The sequence below is a fragment of the Rhodamnia argentea genome, chromosome 8, assembly GCF_020921035.1.
Source record: "Rhodamnia argentea isolate NSW1041297 chromosome 8, ASM2092103v1, whole genome shotgun sequence".
Taxonomy (NCBI): domain Eukaryota; kingdom Viridiplantae; phylum Streptophyta; class Magnoliopsida; order Myrtales; family Myrtaceae; genus Rhodamnia; species Rhodamnia argentea.
Window position 1 is genome coordinate 17,057,167 of NC_063157.1, and position 17,339 is coordinate 17,074,505.

A 17,339-nucleotide genomic window follows, 5' to 3' on the forward strand; every position below is an offset into this window, starting at 1 on the left:
AATACAAAATTTTATTTAAAAAAATTCAAAAATAAGCTCAACTTTTTTTTTTAAAAAAGAGAGTTAACTGTGGAAACCAAGTGGCGAGGGTCGTCGGGCCCCAGCCATCCCCCACCCTCGCCGCCCGGTTTCCACCGCTATCTTTTTTTAATATTAATTTTGAGCTTATTTTTATATTTATTTTAAATAAAATTTGTGTTAAAAATCAGATTCCAACAAAAACGAAGTCGTCTTAGCCACGTCATTACCATGTAGGAGAGAGAAAATATTTAAAAACATTAGTATTTTCTATTAGTCCAAATTGACGGAGTTAAAGAAAGAACTCGATTGCACTAATTTGATAAGTTTTAGGACTTGAATGCATTTTTTATACGTTTTAAGACTCAACCGCACTTTCGTAACAAGTTTTAGGACCTCAAGTACACATATCTTTTTTTTGGATTTTTATTTTTTTTATTTTTTTAGTCTAATTATGTTTGTATTTTTTTTTTTCAGATTTTAGCTTTTTTTTTTATTGATGACTAGATCTCCGGCAAGCCATGTCGACTTCATATATTAATAAAAAAAATGCCATGTTGGATTTCCGGCTAAGCAGAGTGGAGTTGGCACTTAAGCGATCGTTTTTCAACAAATTTAGCAATTAAGTGATCTGAAGAAATACTTTTAGCACTAAAATGAGTGTCATATACAACATTTGATAATAAAGTGAGCGTAGTACACAATTTTTGACACTCCTAGAGTTTTTTTCCTAGTATGTTGCTATTTTGCTCTTGCACACAATTTAAAAAATGGGACCACTTATTTTAATTTTTTTTAAATCTCTTTGAAATTTTTCTTTTGACACGAGGATAAATTTAGATTAGTAAGTGAAAATTTTCCTTTTATTTTTTCTAATATATGTCGAAATACATTTTTTTTCTTTAGAGAGGATAAATTCAAACTAATAGATACATATAGGTAAAAGAAAAGAAGAGAAATAAGAAAACTAATTCTACCTTCTATGTTTCTTTTCTAAATTACGCTTAAATACAAACTTTTCCATGACGATACAACTTATATTAATAAATGGACATAGGTAAAATATTATTTTTTGGTGTACCGCTTTTTTAACCTATGTGCATCTGCTAATGTAGTGGGAACCAAACGGCACATTGGAGAGATCGAAATGGTCCGAAATTTGTTGATTTCGTTGCCACCAAAGTAAACTTCCTTTATGGTTGTCTCACGGAGTTCATTGACTTGCACGGGGTTACGGTACAGAAACAAGCATCCCTTCGCAAGCTTACGCTTTTGTGTTCATACTGAATGTTCTCGTTGCCAAAAAGGTCGTCAACACCTTGTTCTATATATATAATGGCACCCTCCGGAGACAGATTCATCACCAGCAAAAAGAAGTTGCTATAAAACCAAGTACAGAGATCTTTCACTTGCCGGCGTTTTTGTCTGAGAAGCAGTCTTCCTCTTCTTCTCCCCAAAATGGCCTTGATTCTCTTCCTCGCCTTCTCGCTCTTCCTCCAAGGAGCTCTGGGTATCACCTTGGGTCTCTCTTGGCCAAAATGCAATTGTGACAAGCTATTTGATTCCTCGAATAGTTCTCGACTGACCCATCTTTTTTCCCTTATCTATTTCGTGGTTAGGTGATATTGTGTGCGAACAGTTGCCTACAGAACTCTGCTCGTTCTCGATTGCGTCCAACGGAAGGCGATGCGTCCTGGAGAACTACGTGAGCCCAACGGATCGGAAGATGGAATACGAATGCAAGACCTCTCAGGTGGCTGTGGATATCATGCACGAGTGGATCGAGACCGATGATTGCACCAGCGCCTGTGGAGTGGATAGGGAGTCTGTGGGCATATCTTCAGATGCTCTCCTTCAGCCTCACTTCACTGCCAAGCTTTGCTCGACGGCATGTTACCTCAACTGCCCTAACATTGTTGATCTTTACTTTAACTTGGCACTCGGAGAAGGTAAGTCCTGACGGTGAATCAATCCACGCCATATGCTTTGAAACGGATTTATCATAGCAGCATGGGAAGAACATTGTCCCCTCAAATCTGCAATTGATTTTAGCAGGTGTTTATTTGGCGAATCTCTGCGAGCTGCAACGAAGAAATCCGAAGCGGGTCATGAGAGAGGTCCAAAGTTCCGGCGCAGCATCTGGTCCCATCAGCACCGCGCCTAAGGCGAGTCATGCCGGTGAATATTATGAGATTGGATATGCCCCTGCTCAAGCTCCAATGTATTAGTAGTGGTCAGAGTAATATATATTTTTGTGTTTGTGGTTGTATCTGTCAATTGCTCTAGCTTGCCATGTATTTGCCTATCAATGTCACAACTGCAAGGTGCTATGTGCTACCTAACATTTTTATGGTGTGCGCTATTCTCTGTGTTTATAATTCTCTGGAGCTTGTCTTTCACAATGTGGTAAGGCAAATGAAGGAAGAACATTGCCAAAGCAGTGGCATTATCATAATACAATTAATGATTCATGGAACAAATCAGACCAAAGATGGTTCCACTTGTTTCGCGAAAATGAATAATTTTAAAAATATTTTCTTAAAATGATCAGTTATATCGCTTAAAAGAATTAGTCGGTGAAAAATATTGCATTTTGGACAACGATTTATGTATAAATATTTTCGTAGATGACAAAAATATTTTTCAAATGGGAAAAGTGCGAAAAAAGTTTTAATTCTATTTTATCGGTGCTAATTCAGTTCTAAATCTTGTAATTTGATTAATTTAATCCTAAACCTTTTTGCATTAATACCAATTCAACTCATATAGACAATTTTGACCGGAAATCGCTAATGTGGCCGACGACGTCCTACGTGGCATAGACGGTGCTTGCCTGGACATTTTTTTAATAAAATTTGATTTCTTTTATAATTTATTGGTTCTTTTTTTTCTTTTCTTTCTATGCTTTACTATTTTTCTATGGGCTGGCAAGGGCCGCCACCCCTCACCCAAAAAAATAAAAATAAATAAAGAACAAAAATCAAAAGAAAAGAATATAAAAAATTATTGAAATACTATCAAAAAAATTCATGTCGGACGGTCAATGTCCACATTAATAATTTTCAGTCAAAATTTTTCTAATGGACTCGGTTGGTACCAATGCAAAAACGTTTATCATTAAATTGATCCAATTAAAAAGTTCATCACTAAATTGATACCAACACAATATATTTATGAATTTTTCGGTACTTTTCTCTTTTTCAAGTGATACAAACAATCATTTTTAGGAAAAATTTAAACAATTTATTTTTTACGAAACAAACTAAGTGAAAAAATTGATCAACAAAAACATTAACCACAAAACATGCCTGTTAGTCTTAGTCCGCTATCATTGTCGTGATAATAATCACATTTCTCTAGAACCATTATCTCCTCAATGGTTGCCACCCTGCATCGCTATGAAACTTGCCACTCCTCCACCATTAATGTTAAGTCGAGGTATGATTCGACTTCTTCATTAGGCAAGAACTTTCGTGACCATTAAAATTAGTGTGCTGTCAATACAACATTAAACTAAGGATGATCGATTTCCGGGCAATTCGATTCCCACCTCAAAACTGGGGACCGGATCAAAGGGATCGATTCCCAGTTTCCTGAATCAAGGACCATATTGAAAGTGCTTGGAACTGGACCAGGCCGATCGACCGGTTCGATTTATTTCTTGGGCGATCTAGTGAAACCGATCGCATGTGCTTCAAACACATTCACATAATTTTCACATTCTGCTGCAACAACATTGTCAATCAAGGCAAGGTTGGAGGCCATTTCGCCTTACCTACAGAAACATCAAACTGCTCCAAAAGAGGTTTCCAAAATTATGTGAGCATGATCGCGCTTGCTTAGTCCACCATCTTTGCATGGTTTCATACTGGAGAAAAGCCTTTAACAAAGTCATTTTTATTCTATGACTATTTGTAGTAGTACCTCAAATAATAAAGAGTTTAAATGGTTCCTTAAAATTTTTTTAAAATAAAAGTAAAAATAAAAATAAATGAATTTATCCAGTCCGGGCGATTTGGGTGGGTAAATCCACCTTGGAGCCAGGAATTGGACAAAAAATCATCAATTCCAATTTTATGGAATCGGAAACTGAATGTGCCACGTAAGATGACAAAAAAAAAAGAACATAGAAGAAAAGAAAAAAATTAAAAATTATTTAAATAATTTATCCAGTCCGGGTGGTCCGAGTGGGCAAATCCACCCTAGAGCCAAGAATTGGACAAAAAATCATCGATTCCAATTTTATGGAATCAGAAACTGAATGTACCATGTAGGATGACCAAAAAAAAAAAGAAGAATAGAGAATAAAAGAAAAAAATTAAAAATTATTTAAATACTATTAAAAATGTCTATGTCAGAGATGACCATACCACGTAGGATGAATGGTGTCCAAGTTAAAAATTTTTAGTCAAAATTGGTCGAATGGATTCAATTAGTATCAATGCAAAATGTTTAGGAATTAATTGATCCAATAAAAAGTTTATGATTGAATTGATACCAATGCAAAAAATTTATTATTTTTTTTATATGTTTTTCAAGCAAAACAAGTGATCATTTTTAGGAAAAGAATTCAAATAATTTATTTTTCACTAAACAAACTTAGCGGAAAAGAAAAAAAATAGTTCATTATTTTTAATGAACAAAAAAATTGACCTCATAGATATTAAGGTAACAATATAAGCAGAGACAAATTCATTAAATTCCGTGACTAGTAGTGACAAGGAAATACACGAAAATCACTATAATTATTATTTTCTATCTCTTTACCTTGAACATGTAATGTGCTTCTCTTTATGTCTTCTTGAGCCTTGACTGCCATAACTAAGCACACAAATTGAACTTGCCTCGTCAATGAAGCATGAAACCTTAATACCGAACAGAGTCCTCTTGATACATTAATACCATTCTCGCGGAACCCAAAAAAGAAGTTCGGATCAAATTTTAGGCTCAGTTTGCTTTACGAAAAAATAAATAGTTTAGAAAATATTTTTTAAAATATGATTGCTCCTATTGCTTACAAAAATGAATGGACAAAAAATATTTTCTTCATCCATGAAGATATCATCGATAATGAAAATACTTTCTATTGGCTAATTATTTCAAGCGATACAACGATCAATTTTAAGAAAATATCTTCTACATCATTCATTCATAGTTAAACAAACACAGCCTTAGTCCATAGTTGAAAAGTAAACAATGCATAAAATTGCCCAAAGCGCCTCCATACACGTTCTGAAAATTTCTTTACTGCTTTTCCTCCATCATGAATCAGGTGCAACCCTAGCAAGTTCTTGTACAAGTAATCATGCATGCATGAAACGCGTGCTTAAAGGCTAGCTGAAAAAAACTCAATGAACTCTCTCACGGGTTCTTACGAAGGAAAAAGGAAAAAGAATCAAAACTTTGGAGAGACTAACATCAATAACAAAATAACAAAAGGGTAAAAGCCACAAAAAATTAAAAATTATGTTCTTGTAACATATTTACCTCAAATTTATACTCATGTGATACATTTACTCCAAACTTGATGTATTTAACTCAAATTTTTTCTTGTAACAAAAAAAACCCTATGCTTAAACATGTGGTAAATTTGTCACACTGGTATAAGTTTGTGATTTTTGATGTCTTCAAAAAATATTTAAAATTAATATGTCACAATAAACATAATTTATGATTTTTGGTGACTTTTTTCTTATAAAAAAAAAATGAGGGTCTCGATTGAAAGTTATGCGGGAGCCGAGCCGGTCAAAATTGCAAACGTGCCCCAAGTTGCACGAGAACATGTTGGTCAGATGGGTCGATTCCCAAAATAGTTTCAATTTCGAGACTGAAAACGAGGTTTACCAAAGAGTGAAGGACAACAAAAGCATAGGAGCAATCCCTTGAACCGCAAATCACAGAAAGATAACGCCTTCACGGCAAACCGTTTCTCTCAACTCACAGTAACAGTATAATCAGCATTCATGAATTTGCTTTTTTTCTTATTATATATATTTTTCCATTTGTATGATTTATTGGGTTCATGAATTTGGTTTGACACTGGGCATGAGAATGACTTCACGAAGCAATCAATCAAACCATCCATTGCTTCACTATTTCCCTCTCTCTCACCGTCGACTCTGATTAGTCCTTCGCTTGCAAACAAGAACCAGCCTGTGTCAAGTTATTTTCTCTCCTCCTTTCTTTCTTTCTTTCTTTATTGTCTATTACATATTATATATGTATATGCTTCGAAATTCCAACATGCAGTTTGCACATAAAGAGAAGGTCTGGCTGCTCAGAACTCGAGGCATATAACTCAAAAGCAAGTCGGGCACTAAAACCCAGTTTCCAGATTCCTCTAAACCTGGTTAATTTTTTTAATTTAAAAAAAAATCATCATAATATTTCACAGAGTGCTTAACAATAATAATAATAATAATCATTATACTAACAGTTTTTTCTTTAACAATAGCTAAATTTCAACAAGATCATGAAATGAGTTAATATTATAAATGGATCATATGATCTCTGCCTCAAAAAATCTTTTACTGTTTCTAATTTAGATTTTAAAAAAGGAAAGATAATCGACCCCGAAAAAGTTATTTGCTTTCTCTGATTCAATTCCTTGAAACTCCCCTTCTATAAAGTAGCTCACGCCATCCGCTCTTGGAACTCATTTTCTCCACTTTCTTTGACCGCCAGGTCTCAAGACTCTCAACACACTCTCACTATCACTCTCATTCTCTCTCTCTCTCTCTCTCTCTCTCTCTACTCATGGTCTCTGCCTTTTTCCTCTCCAGCAAACGCAAGCTGATGAACTAAACTGCTACGCTGTCAGTGCCCCTTTAGAGAGAGAGAAGGGGAGGGGGAGAGAGAGAGAGAGAGCACGTACAACAAGGAAAGGGTGGTCATCAGATCTTTCCTTCAATGGCGAAAATCTAGCGACACCATCCTCACTCTTGAACTCTCCTGAAGAGTTTCTTCATCCCAAGTCAACCAACCAGCTGATCCCTTCCCAATCTCTCCTACTTGTCTCGAGGCAAGCGAGAGAGAGAGAGAGAGAGAGAGAGAGAGAAACACCAAAAAAAATGGCAGAGAGTGGAGATGCTAAAGCATTGCCCGATGCAGAGAAGAAGAAGGAGCAAAGCTTGCCCTTTTACCAGCTCTTCTCGTTCGCCGACAAGTACGATTGGCTGCTCATGATCTCTGGCAGCTTAGGAGCTATTATCCACGGATCTTCAATGCCCGTCTTCTTCCTCTTGTTTGGCGAAATGGTTAACGGGTTCGGCAAGAACCAATCCGATTTGAAGAAGATGACCCAAGAAGTGTCAAAGGTTGAAACTTTCTTGTCAATTTTCTGCTCGAATGCACCCTCCATTTTCTAATATTCTTCCGCTGCAGATTTAGATCTTGAATCTGGTTAAAGTTTCTGATTTCTGGGTTTCTTTTTAAATTCTTGATGCAGTATGCACTCTACTTCGTGTATCTTGGGCTGGTTGTTTGCTTCTCTTCCTATGCAGGTGAGCTATGTCTTTTCTTTCGCTATTCTCTTTTGCTCATTAATTAGAACTACTCGTATTTATGTGCGAACGGGTCTTTCTGGGACCGATCAGCCCCGTGTCATTTCTTTGTTCACGTGACATCGTCCTCATTGCATTCAACTCTATCCAACCACGTATTGACCAAGTCTGTGGATTCCATATTTTGAACGATTGGAAAACAGAGATTGCTTGTTGGATGTACACCGGAGAAAGGCAAGCGAGCACGTTGAGGAAGAAGTACTTGGAGGCCGTGTTAAGGCAAGACGTGGGGTTCTTCGACACCGATGCTCGGACCGGAGACATCGTCTTCAGCGTCTCGACCGACACTCTGCTTGTCCAAGACGCCATTAGCGAGAAGGTCAGAGACCCCATCTCTCGTTCTCTCCACTTTTCATGTTTTATCCTCTGGTTTTGCCCTGTTGGGAGTGCCAAATCTAGCTGTTGGGATGACGTTAAATCGTGAAGTGCTCGTCTGGCTGGTTGTTACTCTTTTATGGCTATGGCGGGTCCCATGATCTGAACCCTGGACTTTGACGGCGCACGTTAGCCAGCCTGAGTTAACGTGCGCCGTGCTTCATTGTTTTCCTTGGCTGATGGCTCTCTCTTATTTTTGTTGTTTTATTATGATACTACTTCAATTCTTTGGTCATCAGTGCTTTTCTGTTTTAGTTTTCTGATTTTTTTTAATGTTTCTCTGAAGGTTGGCAACTTCATACACTATCTGTCTACGTTTCTGGCTGGGCTGGTGGTCGGTTTCGTGGCCGCATGGAGGCTTGCGCTGCTGAGTGTGGCTGTGATTCCTGGAATCGCTTTTGCTGGAGGCTTGTATGCTTACACACTCACCGGCCTCACGTCCAAGAGTCGCGAATCTTATGCGAATGCCGGCATAATCGCCGAGCAGGTGTGTGGGTTTTTTTCCTCCTTTTGCAGGAAGTGAAAGAACAGTGACTTTGAAGTCGGTTGAGTTTTATTGAAGCATATTAGATTAATCTGAGTCTAGATGCTGTGCTTGTTTTAGCTCTTTTATCTTTTGGTATCAAAGGAGACCAAGGACATAATATTTGATCTATGTTTGTTAGAATATCCCTGAGTTCACGAGGCTTGGCGCCAATTTGCTAAATTCTGATCTTGATTTTTGCTCTAGGCGATAGCGCAAGTCCGGACTGTCTACTCTTATGTTGGCGAGAGCAAGGCCCTGAATTCCTACTCAGATGCAATACAAAACACGCTGAAGCTTGGGTACAAGGCCGGTATGGCCAAGGGCTTGGGGCTGGGATGTACATATGGGATCGCATGCATGTCGTGGGCGCTCGTCTTCTGGTATGCCGGTGTTTTCATCAGGAACGGACAGACAGATGGAGGGAAGGCGTTCACGGCCATTTTCTCCGCTATCGTTGGTGGCATGTAAGCCCTAAAGCTAATGGACTTCATCTATTCACAATGACAACAAACCATGGTTTTAGCAATTGATAATGATCTTGTGATTTTCTTTTCTTTTTTAGGAGTTTGGGCCAATCATTTTCGAACCTCGGAGCATTCAGCAAAGGCAAAGCGGCGGGATACAAGCTGATGGAAGTGATCAAGCAGAAGCCCTCCATAGCTCACGATCCTTCGAACGGGAAATGCTTGCCCGAGATCAGTGGGAACATCGAGTTCAAGGATGTGACGTTCAGCTACCCTTCGAGGCCGGACGTCATCATCTTCCGCAATTTCTCCATTTTCTTCCCGGCTGGAAAAACCGTTGCTGTTGTTGGCGGGAGTGGCTCTGGGAAGAGCACCGTTGTGTCCTTGATCGAGAGATTCTATGATCCTAATCAAGGTGACAGAATCTCCCTTGTCGAGACCGATGGATTGATTTGTGAAACGGTTTGGTTGGACTGTCAACTTATGTTAAAATGATTCAACAGGGCAAGTTTTGCTGGACAATGTTGACCTGAAGACGCTGCAGCTGAAATGGCTGCGCGATCAGATCGGCCTTGTCAATCAAGAGCCTGCTCTCTTTGCCACCACCATACTTGAGAACATACTTTACGGTAAGCCGGATGCCACGATGGCTGAAGTGGAAGCAGCCGCTTCTGCGGCGAATGCTCATAGCTTCATCACCTTGCTTCCTAAAGGTTACAGTACTCAGGTCAGTCTCTCTAATTAGTATTCGCCGCATTCTAACGGAATTACAGTTGAGTCACTCTGAGCTGTCTGCTTCTGAATGTGAAACCAGGCAGGGGAGCGAGGAGTTCAGCTATCGGGAGGTCAGAAGCAAAGGATCGCCATTGCGCGGGCCATGCTGAAAAACCCTATACTCCTACTACTCGATGAGGCCACCAGCGCGCTTGATGCCGGCTCGGAGAGCATAGTCCAGGAAGCACTTGACCGCCTCATGGTAGGCCGGACGACCGTCGTCGTTGCGCACCGTCTCTCCACCATCAGGAACGTCGACAGCATTGCAGTCATACAGCAGGGGCAGGTCGTCGAGACCGGGACCCATGAGGAGCTGATTGCCAAGGCTGGGGCCTACGCCTCGCTGATCAGGTTCCAGGAGATGGTCGGGAACAGAGACTTCTCAAACCCGTCGACCCGCAGGTCTCGCTCGTCGCGGCTAAGCCACTCACTCTCGACCAAGTCCCTGAGCCTCCGGTCTGGCAGCCTGAGGAACCTGAGCTACTCATACAGCACTGGTGCTGATGGCCGCATCGAGATGGTCTCGAATGCCGAGACTGAGAGGAGGAACCCCGCACCTGACGGCTACTTCTGCAGGCTCCTCAAGCTGAACGCCCCCGAGTGGCCCTACTCCATAATGGGTGCCGCGGGGTCTGTGCTCTCGGGGTTCATCGGGCCGACCTTCGCGATTGTCATGAGCAACATGATCGAGGTATTCTACTACAGGAACCCAGCCTCCATGGAGAGGAAGACGAAGGAGTATGTGTTTATCTACATAGGGGCCGGCCTCTATGCCGTCGTTGCGTACCTGATCCAACATTACTTCTTCAGCATCATGGGAGAGAACCTCACCACCAGAGTGCGGAGGATGATGCTTGCAGGTATTGATCTCGAATCATGCTTGTTTGCTCATAAATTTGCTTTTGTCACGTTATTTATTTGTGCCGATTGAGATGTAATTCGTGCTCATTGTCCAGCAATTCTGAGGAATGAAGTCGGATGGTTCGACGAGGAGGAGCACAACTCGAGCCTGGTGGCGGCTAGGCTGGCAACCGACGCCGCAGACGTGAAGTCAGCGATCGCTGAGAGGATATCGGTGATATTGCAGAACATGACCTCGCTGCTCACTTCCTTCATCGTGGCTTTCATTATTGAGTGGAGGGTGTCTCTCCTGATCCTGGCCACCTTCCCTCTACTGGTCCTCGCCAACTTCGCTCAGGTAAAAAGCTGCACTCCACCTACGAATTTTTCATTGATTTGTCTAGGCTAAATCGGAGTCCCTTTCATATCATAACAATGAAAAAAAAGGTCATCCGGGACGACTAAATAGTGATAAGCGTTAAATGGAAATAAGAGAGAACCTAAATTATTTATAAATCATGATTAAGCTTTACTTAAATGAATTCGACATAAACGATAGGGACGATGGTAGAATGGTGAATAACATATAATCTAACGGAGTGAAAAGAGAAAACGACAACAGTACTAGGCCAGATAGATTCCTGTGATGCCTCGAGGGATCTAACTTCACACTGAACCTGTCCCGTCACACGACAAACACTACCCCAAAAACAAAAGAAAAATAAATTTAAGAAAAGGTGTCAGCTCTGCACGTGCTGCTCCATCCTTCCCAAGTCCCAAAGTCCCGACCCATTGACCCATCAATACTCAGTTTCACTGCACTTTTCTAAATCCCATGGCATTGCAGCAAAAAGTAAAATTACGGTGATATTCCGTATTCACGTGTTAGATTCGAATTTCGGGTCTTAGTGATTCGTCTGCTTCATAATATTTGACCGAGCTCGTACTAAAAACACGAAATCGGTAAAAATGTCATTGCTAAGGGAGCGACTCAAGATTTGGTTCTATTGTTTAGAAAAATTTGTCAGTAAAAAGCAATCATATTTTGAAAAATATTTTTCGAATAAACTCACGCTAAATCTCAAAACGAGAAAGAAAAAGAGGAAGGAAAGATAATAAATTAAGAAGAGCTAAGAAAGATTCCAATCACTAGCCTAACGAGAAAGAAGTCTCCTCGCTCTCCGCTACTGAGAAGTCGCATATTCTGTTTCTCGAGGCCACGATCTATTTATCTTTCTTTTTCTTTTAAGTTTTTTTTTTTTTTTTTTAAATTCGAGCTTTCTGTTGTTCTCAAGTTAATTATTTTGGGTTTCACAGCTCCTCAAGTTTACAAACAAAACTCTTTGGAAAATGTTAGAAGATAATTAGATTTTTTATCAAAATGTTGTACGACATTTAAAGTTGATTATTGCAAATAAATGATTTTGTATCGCCACTGCTCACTTAATATTACCAGTTGTGGCAACGGTCGGATCCGTCGTTGATCGTATTGAAAACTCAATGCTCAGTGGATCCTGGTCCCCACCTGACCTGATGCCATAAATGCACGATCTGCGTCTTCGTTTTTCCTAGCACTCGTGTGGTCCGAGATTTTGTACAATGATTAGGATGAAATGAACTTGCATATAACGTAGTATGACAAAAGATGGGTAAGGCCATGGCTCTCTTCTATTAATTTGGAATACTTCTGTTGTGTTGATAGTTGCACTTAAGTCCTTTGTCCACTGTAGGAGGTAACCCTACGTCTTTCTTGGTTGGTCCTTTGGTATGTAGTAGGCTTGTTTTTGGCACTTTCCTGGTAGGGGCATCTCTATGGTAGTGAAAATTCAGGTGGAGTAGTTGTCACTGTCAGTCATGTATCCAACACACACTCCTGAGCCTAAATTTTACAAACATGGAGAAAAGATTTGCCGGAGTGTGAAGCTTTTGATTTCACATGGATATAAAGAAACTGAAGACACTAGGACGCTCATGCTATATATGTAAGGCCAACTGTTTTCTGTGTTGCTTTGATTTTCTTGGGTGGGAGACATTATTGGGCAAGCGAGTTTTTCACTCTACCGTAGTTTTTTCTCTTCCATATAGTTCTGAAACACGATTCCGTCATGCTTCAAGACAATATGTGGAATTTGGTTTTCTCTAATAAAGAGATTTGAACAATGAGATTAGCATGAAAATGGAATGATTTGAAGCCATGGAGATTAGACCATATCATTTAAATTGCTGTATGCAGTTTCCTGATAATCAGGATATAATCATGTTATTGTTGTTTTTGATTCGGCAGCAACTTTCTCTCAAAGGCTTCGCCGGAGACACGGCCAAGGCGCATGCTAAGACTAGCATGATCGCGGGAGAGGGAGTGAGCAACATCAGAACTGTCGCGGCATTCAATGCCCAAAACAAGATCCTCTCCTTGTTCTGCCACGAGCTCCGCCTCCCACAGATGAGGAGCCTCGGCCGCAGCCAAACTGCCGGTCTCCTCTTCGGTGTCTCTCAACTTTCTCTATATGCCTCTGAGGCCCTGATTCTGTGGTACGGTGCCCACCTCGTGAGCAGGGGCATGTCCACCTTCTCCAAGGTGATCAAAGTTTTCGTGGTCCTTGTAATCACTGCCAACTCCGTGGCGGAGACTGTGAGCCTTGCCCCAGAGATCATCAGAGGTGGCGAGGCAGTGGGATCCGTCTTTTCCATTTTGGACCGTCAGACGAAGATCGACCCTGACGATCCCGAGGTTGAGCAGGTTGGCTCTTTACGTGGAGAGATCGAACTCAGGCATGTTGACTTTGCTTACCCTTCCCGACCTGATGTGATTGTATTCAAGGACCTCAGCCTTAGGATCCGAGCTGGCCAGAGCCAAGCCCTTGTTGGAGCCAGTGGTTCAGGCAAGAGCTCGGTCATTGCACTTATCGAGCGCTTCTACGACCCGATTGCTGGGAAAGTCATGATTGATGGCAAGGACATAAGGAGGCTGAACTTGAAGTCTCTCAGGCTCAAGATTGGACTGGTCCAACAAGAGCCGGCCCTCTTTGCCGCGAGCATCCTCGATAACATTGCATATGGGAAAGAGGGCGCCACCGAAGCCGAAGTGATTGAAGCGGCGCGGGCAGCCAATGTGCATGGCTTCGTGAGCGCATTGCCCGATGGTTACAAAACCCCCGTCGGGGAGAGAGGGGTCCAGCTCTCCGGAGGGCAGAAGCAAAGGATTGCGATAGCCAGGGCTGTCCTCAAGGACCCTGCGATCCTCCTATTGGACGAGGCGACGAGCGCGCTTGATCCCGAATCGGAGTGCGTGCTACAAGAAGCGCTCGAGCGGCTGATGCGGGGGCGCACGACCGTGCTGGTGGCTCACCGGCTCTCAACCATAAGAGGGGTGGACAGCATTGGCGTGGTCCAGGATGGGCGTATCGCGGAGCAAGGAAGCCACGCCGAGCTTGTGAGCCGACCAGAAGGGGCCTACTCCAGACTGTTGCAGCTACAGCTTCATCACGTATGAAAGAGGAGTTCCCTTTTTTACCTAGAATTGTAAGGAACTTTATTGCACTTGTGGGATGGTGATTATGCTGGGGTCCAATCCATCTTGTACTCTCATTTTCTGATAGAAGTTGTAGATATGGGCATGTGAAGGTTGCTATTTCCTGAAACTACAGATCTACTATTATTTCCTATCTACGATTAACGGGATATATTTTATCGACTGAAAATTATATGTCTACATGAAAAGTCTATTCTCTCTGTCGTTGTGTGGTCATATTGCAGAAACGCCTTTAGCTTTTGTAAGCCCTCCCGGCCGTTCCTCCTTTTCTCCTTGCGCATCTGTGATCTTTCCAGGGCTAAGATGAAGATGACCCTTTTGAAGGGCAGGCGAAAAGGCCGGGGTTCGAGGCTTATATAATTGAAATGAAGATGCAGAGTCACTTTGCTCAGAGGAGTATGCATTATTGTGATTTGTAAAGCTAAAAAGGATGAGGAAAGCTCTGATTGTCGGACGTAGGAAAAGCTTAAAGAATGTGTTGGAGGAGTGGGTGTCATGATCCATGTTGGGCAAAGCTTCATGATTCATCCAAGTGTCCCGAGCCCTCTTTAATATTGCCATCGAATGTAAGTCAGTGGGCCTCTAAAGTGACCTCACCTCTCACAAATTGTACTTGATAATCCTCAAAGAAAAAAAGAAAAACTTTTCGTTTTGTTTTTATTTTTTTCATTAGAAGCCTCTGTTGCTCAGTGAACTTGTCAAACAAGGCAGACTGGTGGGGTGAGCGAGGGAGTTTCCTTCTTTTCTTTTCTTTTTTGAAAACAGAAAGTGAGGGTTTAGTAAAAAGAACCAGCGCAAAAGGGCAAAAAGGAAAGAGAGCTAATGGCTCTCTTCCTCAGAAGGGGCAAGCATGAAGATGAACTTTTGTCAGGGAGGCATCAAATCAGTTCTCTCATGTTTCTTTAGTTAGGTAGGATTCAAGCTCAAACAATGTCTCGAGCTACAATCGGCTGAATCTACAGGGGCTAAGAAGCTCTAGGTCTGTTTGGGTTTATTTTCTCTAGAGAAATGCTACATCCTCCAGGCATTAGCATATGCTTTACTATGCCTATACTACTACACCTGATTTTAGCTAGAAAAGTCCAGGAGGGATTGGTTATTTACCGACTTTTGTTTAGACAATTGAAGTGGTAAACATAGCAAGGGGGTCTTTAGGGATCCATGCCTTGGACATCGCCTAATTATCTTGCAAGGTCTTAGCAAAAGCTTCCCGCCTGACACGGCGAAAGCCTTACTTTCCGACATTTGAGAGTTAAATCTCGTATTAAGATGGACATAGGAAGATAGATCGGGATACTGCACACGAAAAGAAGAAAGGAGTGAAACTTCCTCTTCTGATTACAGATGTCAGGTGAGATCGTCAATCAACTTTCGCTCACCGTACTGAATCACAATAAAGTCGAAGCTAAAACCCCATCATCAAACGTGGACATTGTTCTGATCATCGTGACTCGACCTAACTTGTGGACTAGAGGGGAAGGAATTTTCTATCGTCTCTAGGATTTCAAACGACAAATGATTGGAGCACCCGAAGTACTAGTAAAAAAATTCGTTACAAGATGATAACACTGTAAAAGAGGTTAGATATTTCTGAGTCCATTCAAGCTCGAAGCTTTGAAATTTCTTGGGCATGATCAATGGATGTCAGTTCACCACCACTGTTGCTCCACAAATGGTGTTGCTTCCCAGAAAGGGCCGTCACCTCCATTCAATTCATACATTTCGTTTGTCATGTAGGGCATCGGCAGACACTCTCGCCCGCAATAATTCATGACATGTTGGTGGTGTTGCTGCAGAAAAGAGCTCTGGGGGTAAAGTCACCACGCTATGTAACGGAGGATGGGATTCAGAAAGGACACGAATCACATGGTTGAAGCGAAATTTTAATGTAAAAAAAAATGTAAGAAAAATAAGAAAATAAAATTGTCAGATGCAGAACAGAAGCACGGTTGGCAATTAGTGCAAGCCATTGTTGCTGTTACTTCTTGGAGGGTTCCTCTGACCAGTTTCTGTCATGTTAGAGAGAGAGTCCGCAATTGTTGACTCATTCAAGTCACGGGAGACCTCTGAAGGAGTCCTTGCAGTATCTGAAGGCTTCAAGACACCCTTCAAGGCTGCACCCTTTTCTGTTTCTTTTACCAAGTGCATTGTTACCGATAGACCTATCTATGATTCTCCAAATTGGTTTTTTCCTCCTTTATATAACTTCAATTGGCACGTCCTCTTCAAGAATCTCGTCAAGAGTTCGTTCTATGATCTCTACGCTCCGAACGACACATTGCTAATTCGTGTTGCAACGGTCAATCTCCTGCTTCAAATTGTCAATTCGTGTTAAACACAATTCCAATGAGTCAATAGGTATAGGAGCGGGTAGATCATTGGATGACGACATCTGAAAGCAACAATCATGCCGAAAATAATCTGGCCGACTATTATATACACCTCAACTGGTTACTGGAGCAGATCTGATAAGTGAAACTTGCATTCAGTGCCTTCCCACGGAGAAGATCTGGAAAAGAAAGAAGAATACCGAACTAGCGCAACGGACGCTCCCAAAACAGGGGAACTGGAAGTTTAACGTTGACTGTTCATGGATCGAAGGTAACAAGGAAGGATCGGTGGCCGGAGTTTGTCGGGATTTTCGGGGAAGCATCATTGCCGGATTCGCCGTGACGGAGAAAGCTTTATCCGTCTTTGAGCTAGAAACCCTAGCAGTGAAAAGGGCTCTGTCGACTCTCAAGGAAGGAACTGAATTGCAAGTACAACCAGGTTTGCACCTGGAACTCCAAACTGATTGGTCTTTCCATTGTTCAGCATAGCCCATGGGCCTTCCATCACCTTTTTGAAGAATGTAACGCTATGTTGGCCCAATTACCAAATGTAACCTTGCTCCATTCTCCGCGGGAGTCCAATCAAGTCGCTGATTGGGTGGCGAATGGGTCCCTCCCATCAAATTGGCTCCCCCATCTGCTTTGTTCTGAATCTTGTCTTTCATGTCTTGTAGTTTATTGTTGAAGTGAATGATATGCAGTGTGTTTTGACCCAAAAAAAAACTGGTTACTGGAGCAAGAATTTAACCCAGCATTACCGACTTTGGATTCAACGGAATATCGAAGGAATGCTACCAACCACTTAGAGAGAGGATTAGCGAAAAGTGCCAAAACAATACTAAATCTATTGTAATTATACCAATTCAGTCATATACCTTTTAATTATGTCAATTTGGTTCTAAACCCTTTTACGGTTTG

At 41.5% G+C, this 17,339-nt stretch overlaps 2 protein-coding genes across 2 annotated transcripts; both read left to right on the forward strand.

The window, feature by feature from the left end:
- Positions 1-1,603: 1,603 nt before the first annotated feature.
- On the forward strand, positions 1,604-2,324 carry LOC115755447 (the record flags this gene model as incomplete). The annotated part of the gene is made up of 2 exons (XM_030694854.2): positions 1,604-1,967; positions 2,074-2,324. Coding segments are annotated over 2 exons (537 nt in total), but the record flags the coding sequence as incomplete, so codon positions are not given.
- Positions 2,325-6,680: 4,356 nt separating this feature from the next.
- Positions 6,681-14,260, forward strand: LOC115755444 (ABC transporter B family member 19). Its single transcript, XM_030694852.2, has 10 exons — positions 6,681-7,334; positions 7,466-7,520; positions 7,724-7,899; positions 8,242-8,442; positions 8,686-8,945; positions 9,044-9,360; positions 9,449-9,672; positions 9,760-10,579; positions 10,676-10,917; positions 12,844-14,260. The coding sequence occupies exons 1-10, from the start codon at positions 7,089-7,091 to the stop codon at positions 14,050-14,052; spliced, it is 3,750 nt and encodes a 1,249-aa protein (XP_030550712.1). The 5' UTR covers positions 6,681-7,088; the 3' UTR covers positions 14,053-14,260.
- The last annotated feature ends 3,079 nt before the right edge of the window (positions 14,261-17,339 follow it).

What these genes read in the sequence shown, in the direction of transcription:
- LOC115755444 (XM_030694852.2), top strand. Translation starts at nt 7,089, where the DNA reads ATGGCAGAGAGTGGAGATGCTAAAGCATTGCCCGATGCAGAGAAGAAG. An exon ending in AAGACGCCATTAGCGAGAAG is followed by an intron (nt 7,900 to 8,241) that starts GTCAGAGACCCC and finishes GTTTCTCTGAAG; the next exon opens with GTTGGCAACTTCATACACTA. An exon ending in ATTCTATGATCCTAATCAAG is followed by an intron (nt 9,361 to 9,448) that starts GTGACAGAATCT and finishes ATGATTCAACAG; the next exon opens with GGCAAGTTTTGCTGGACAAT.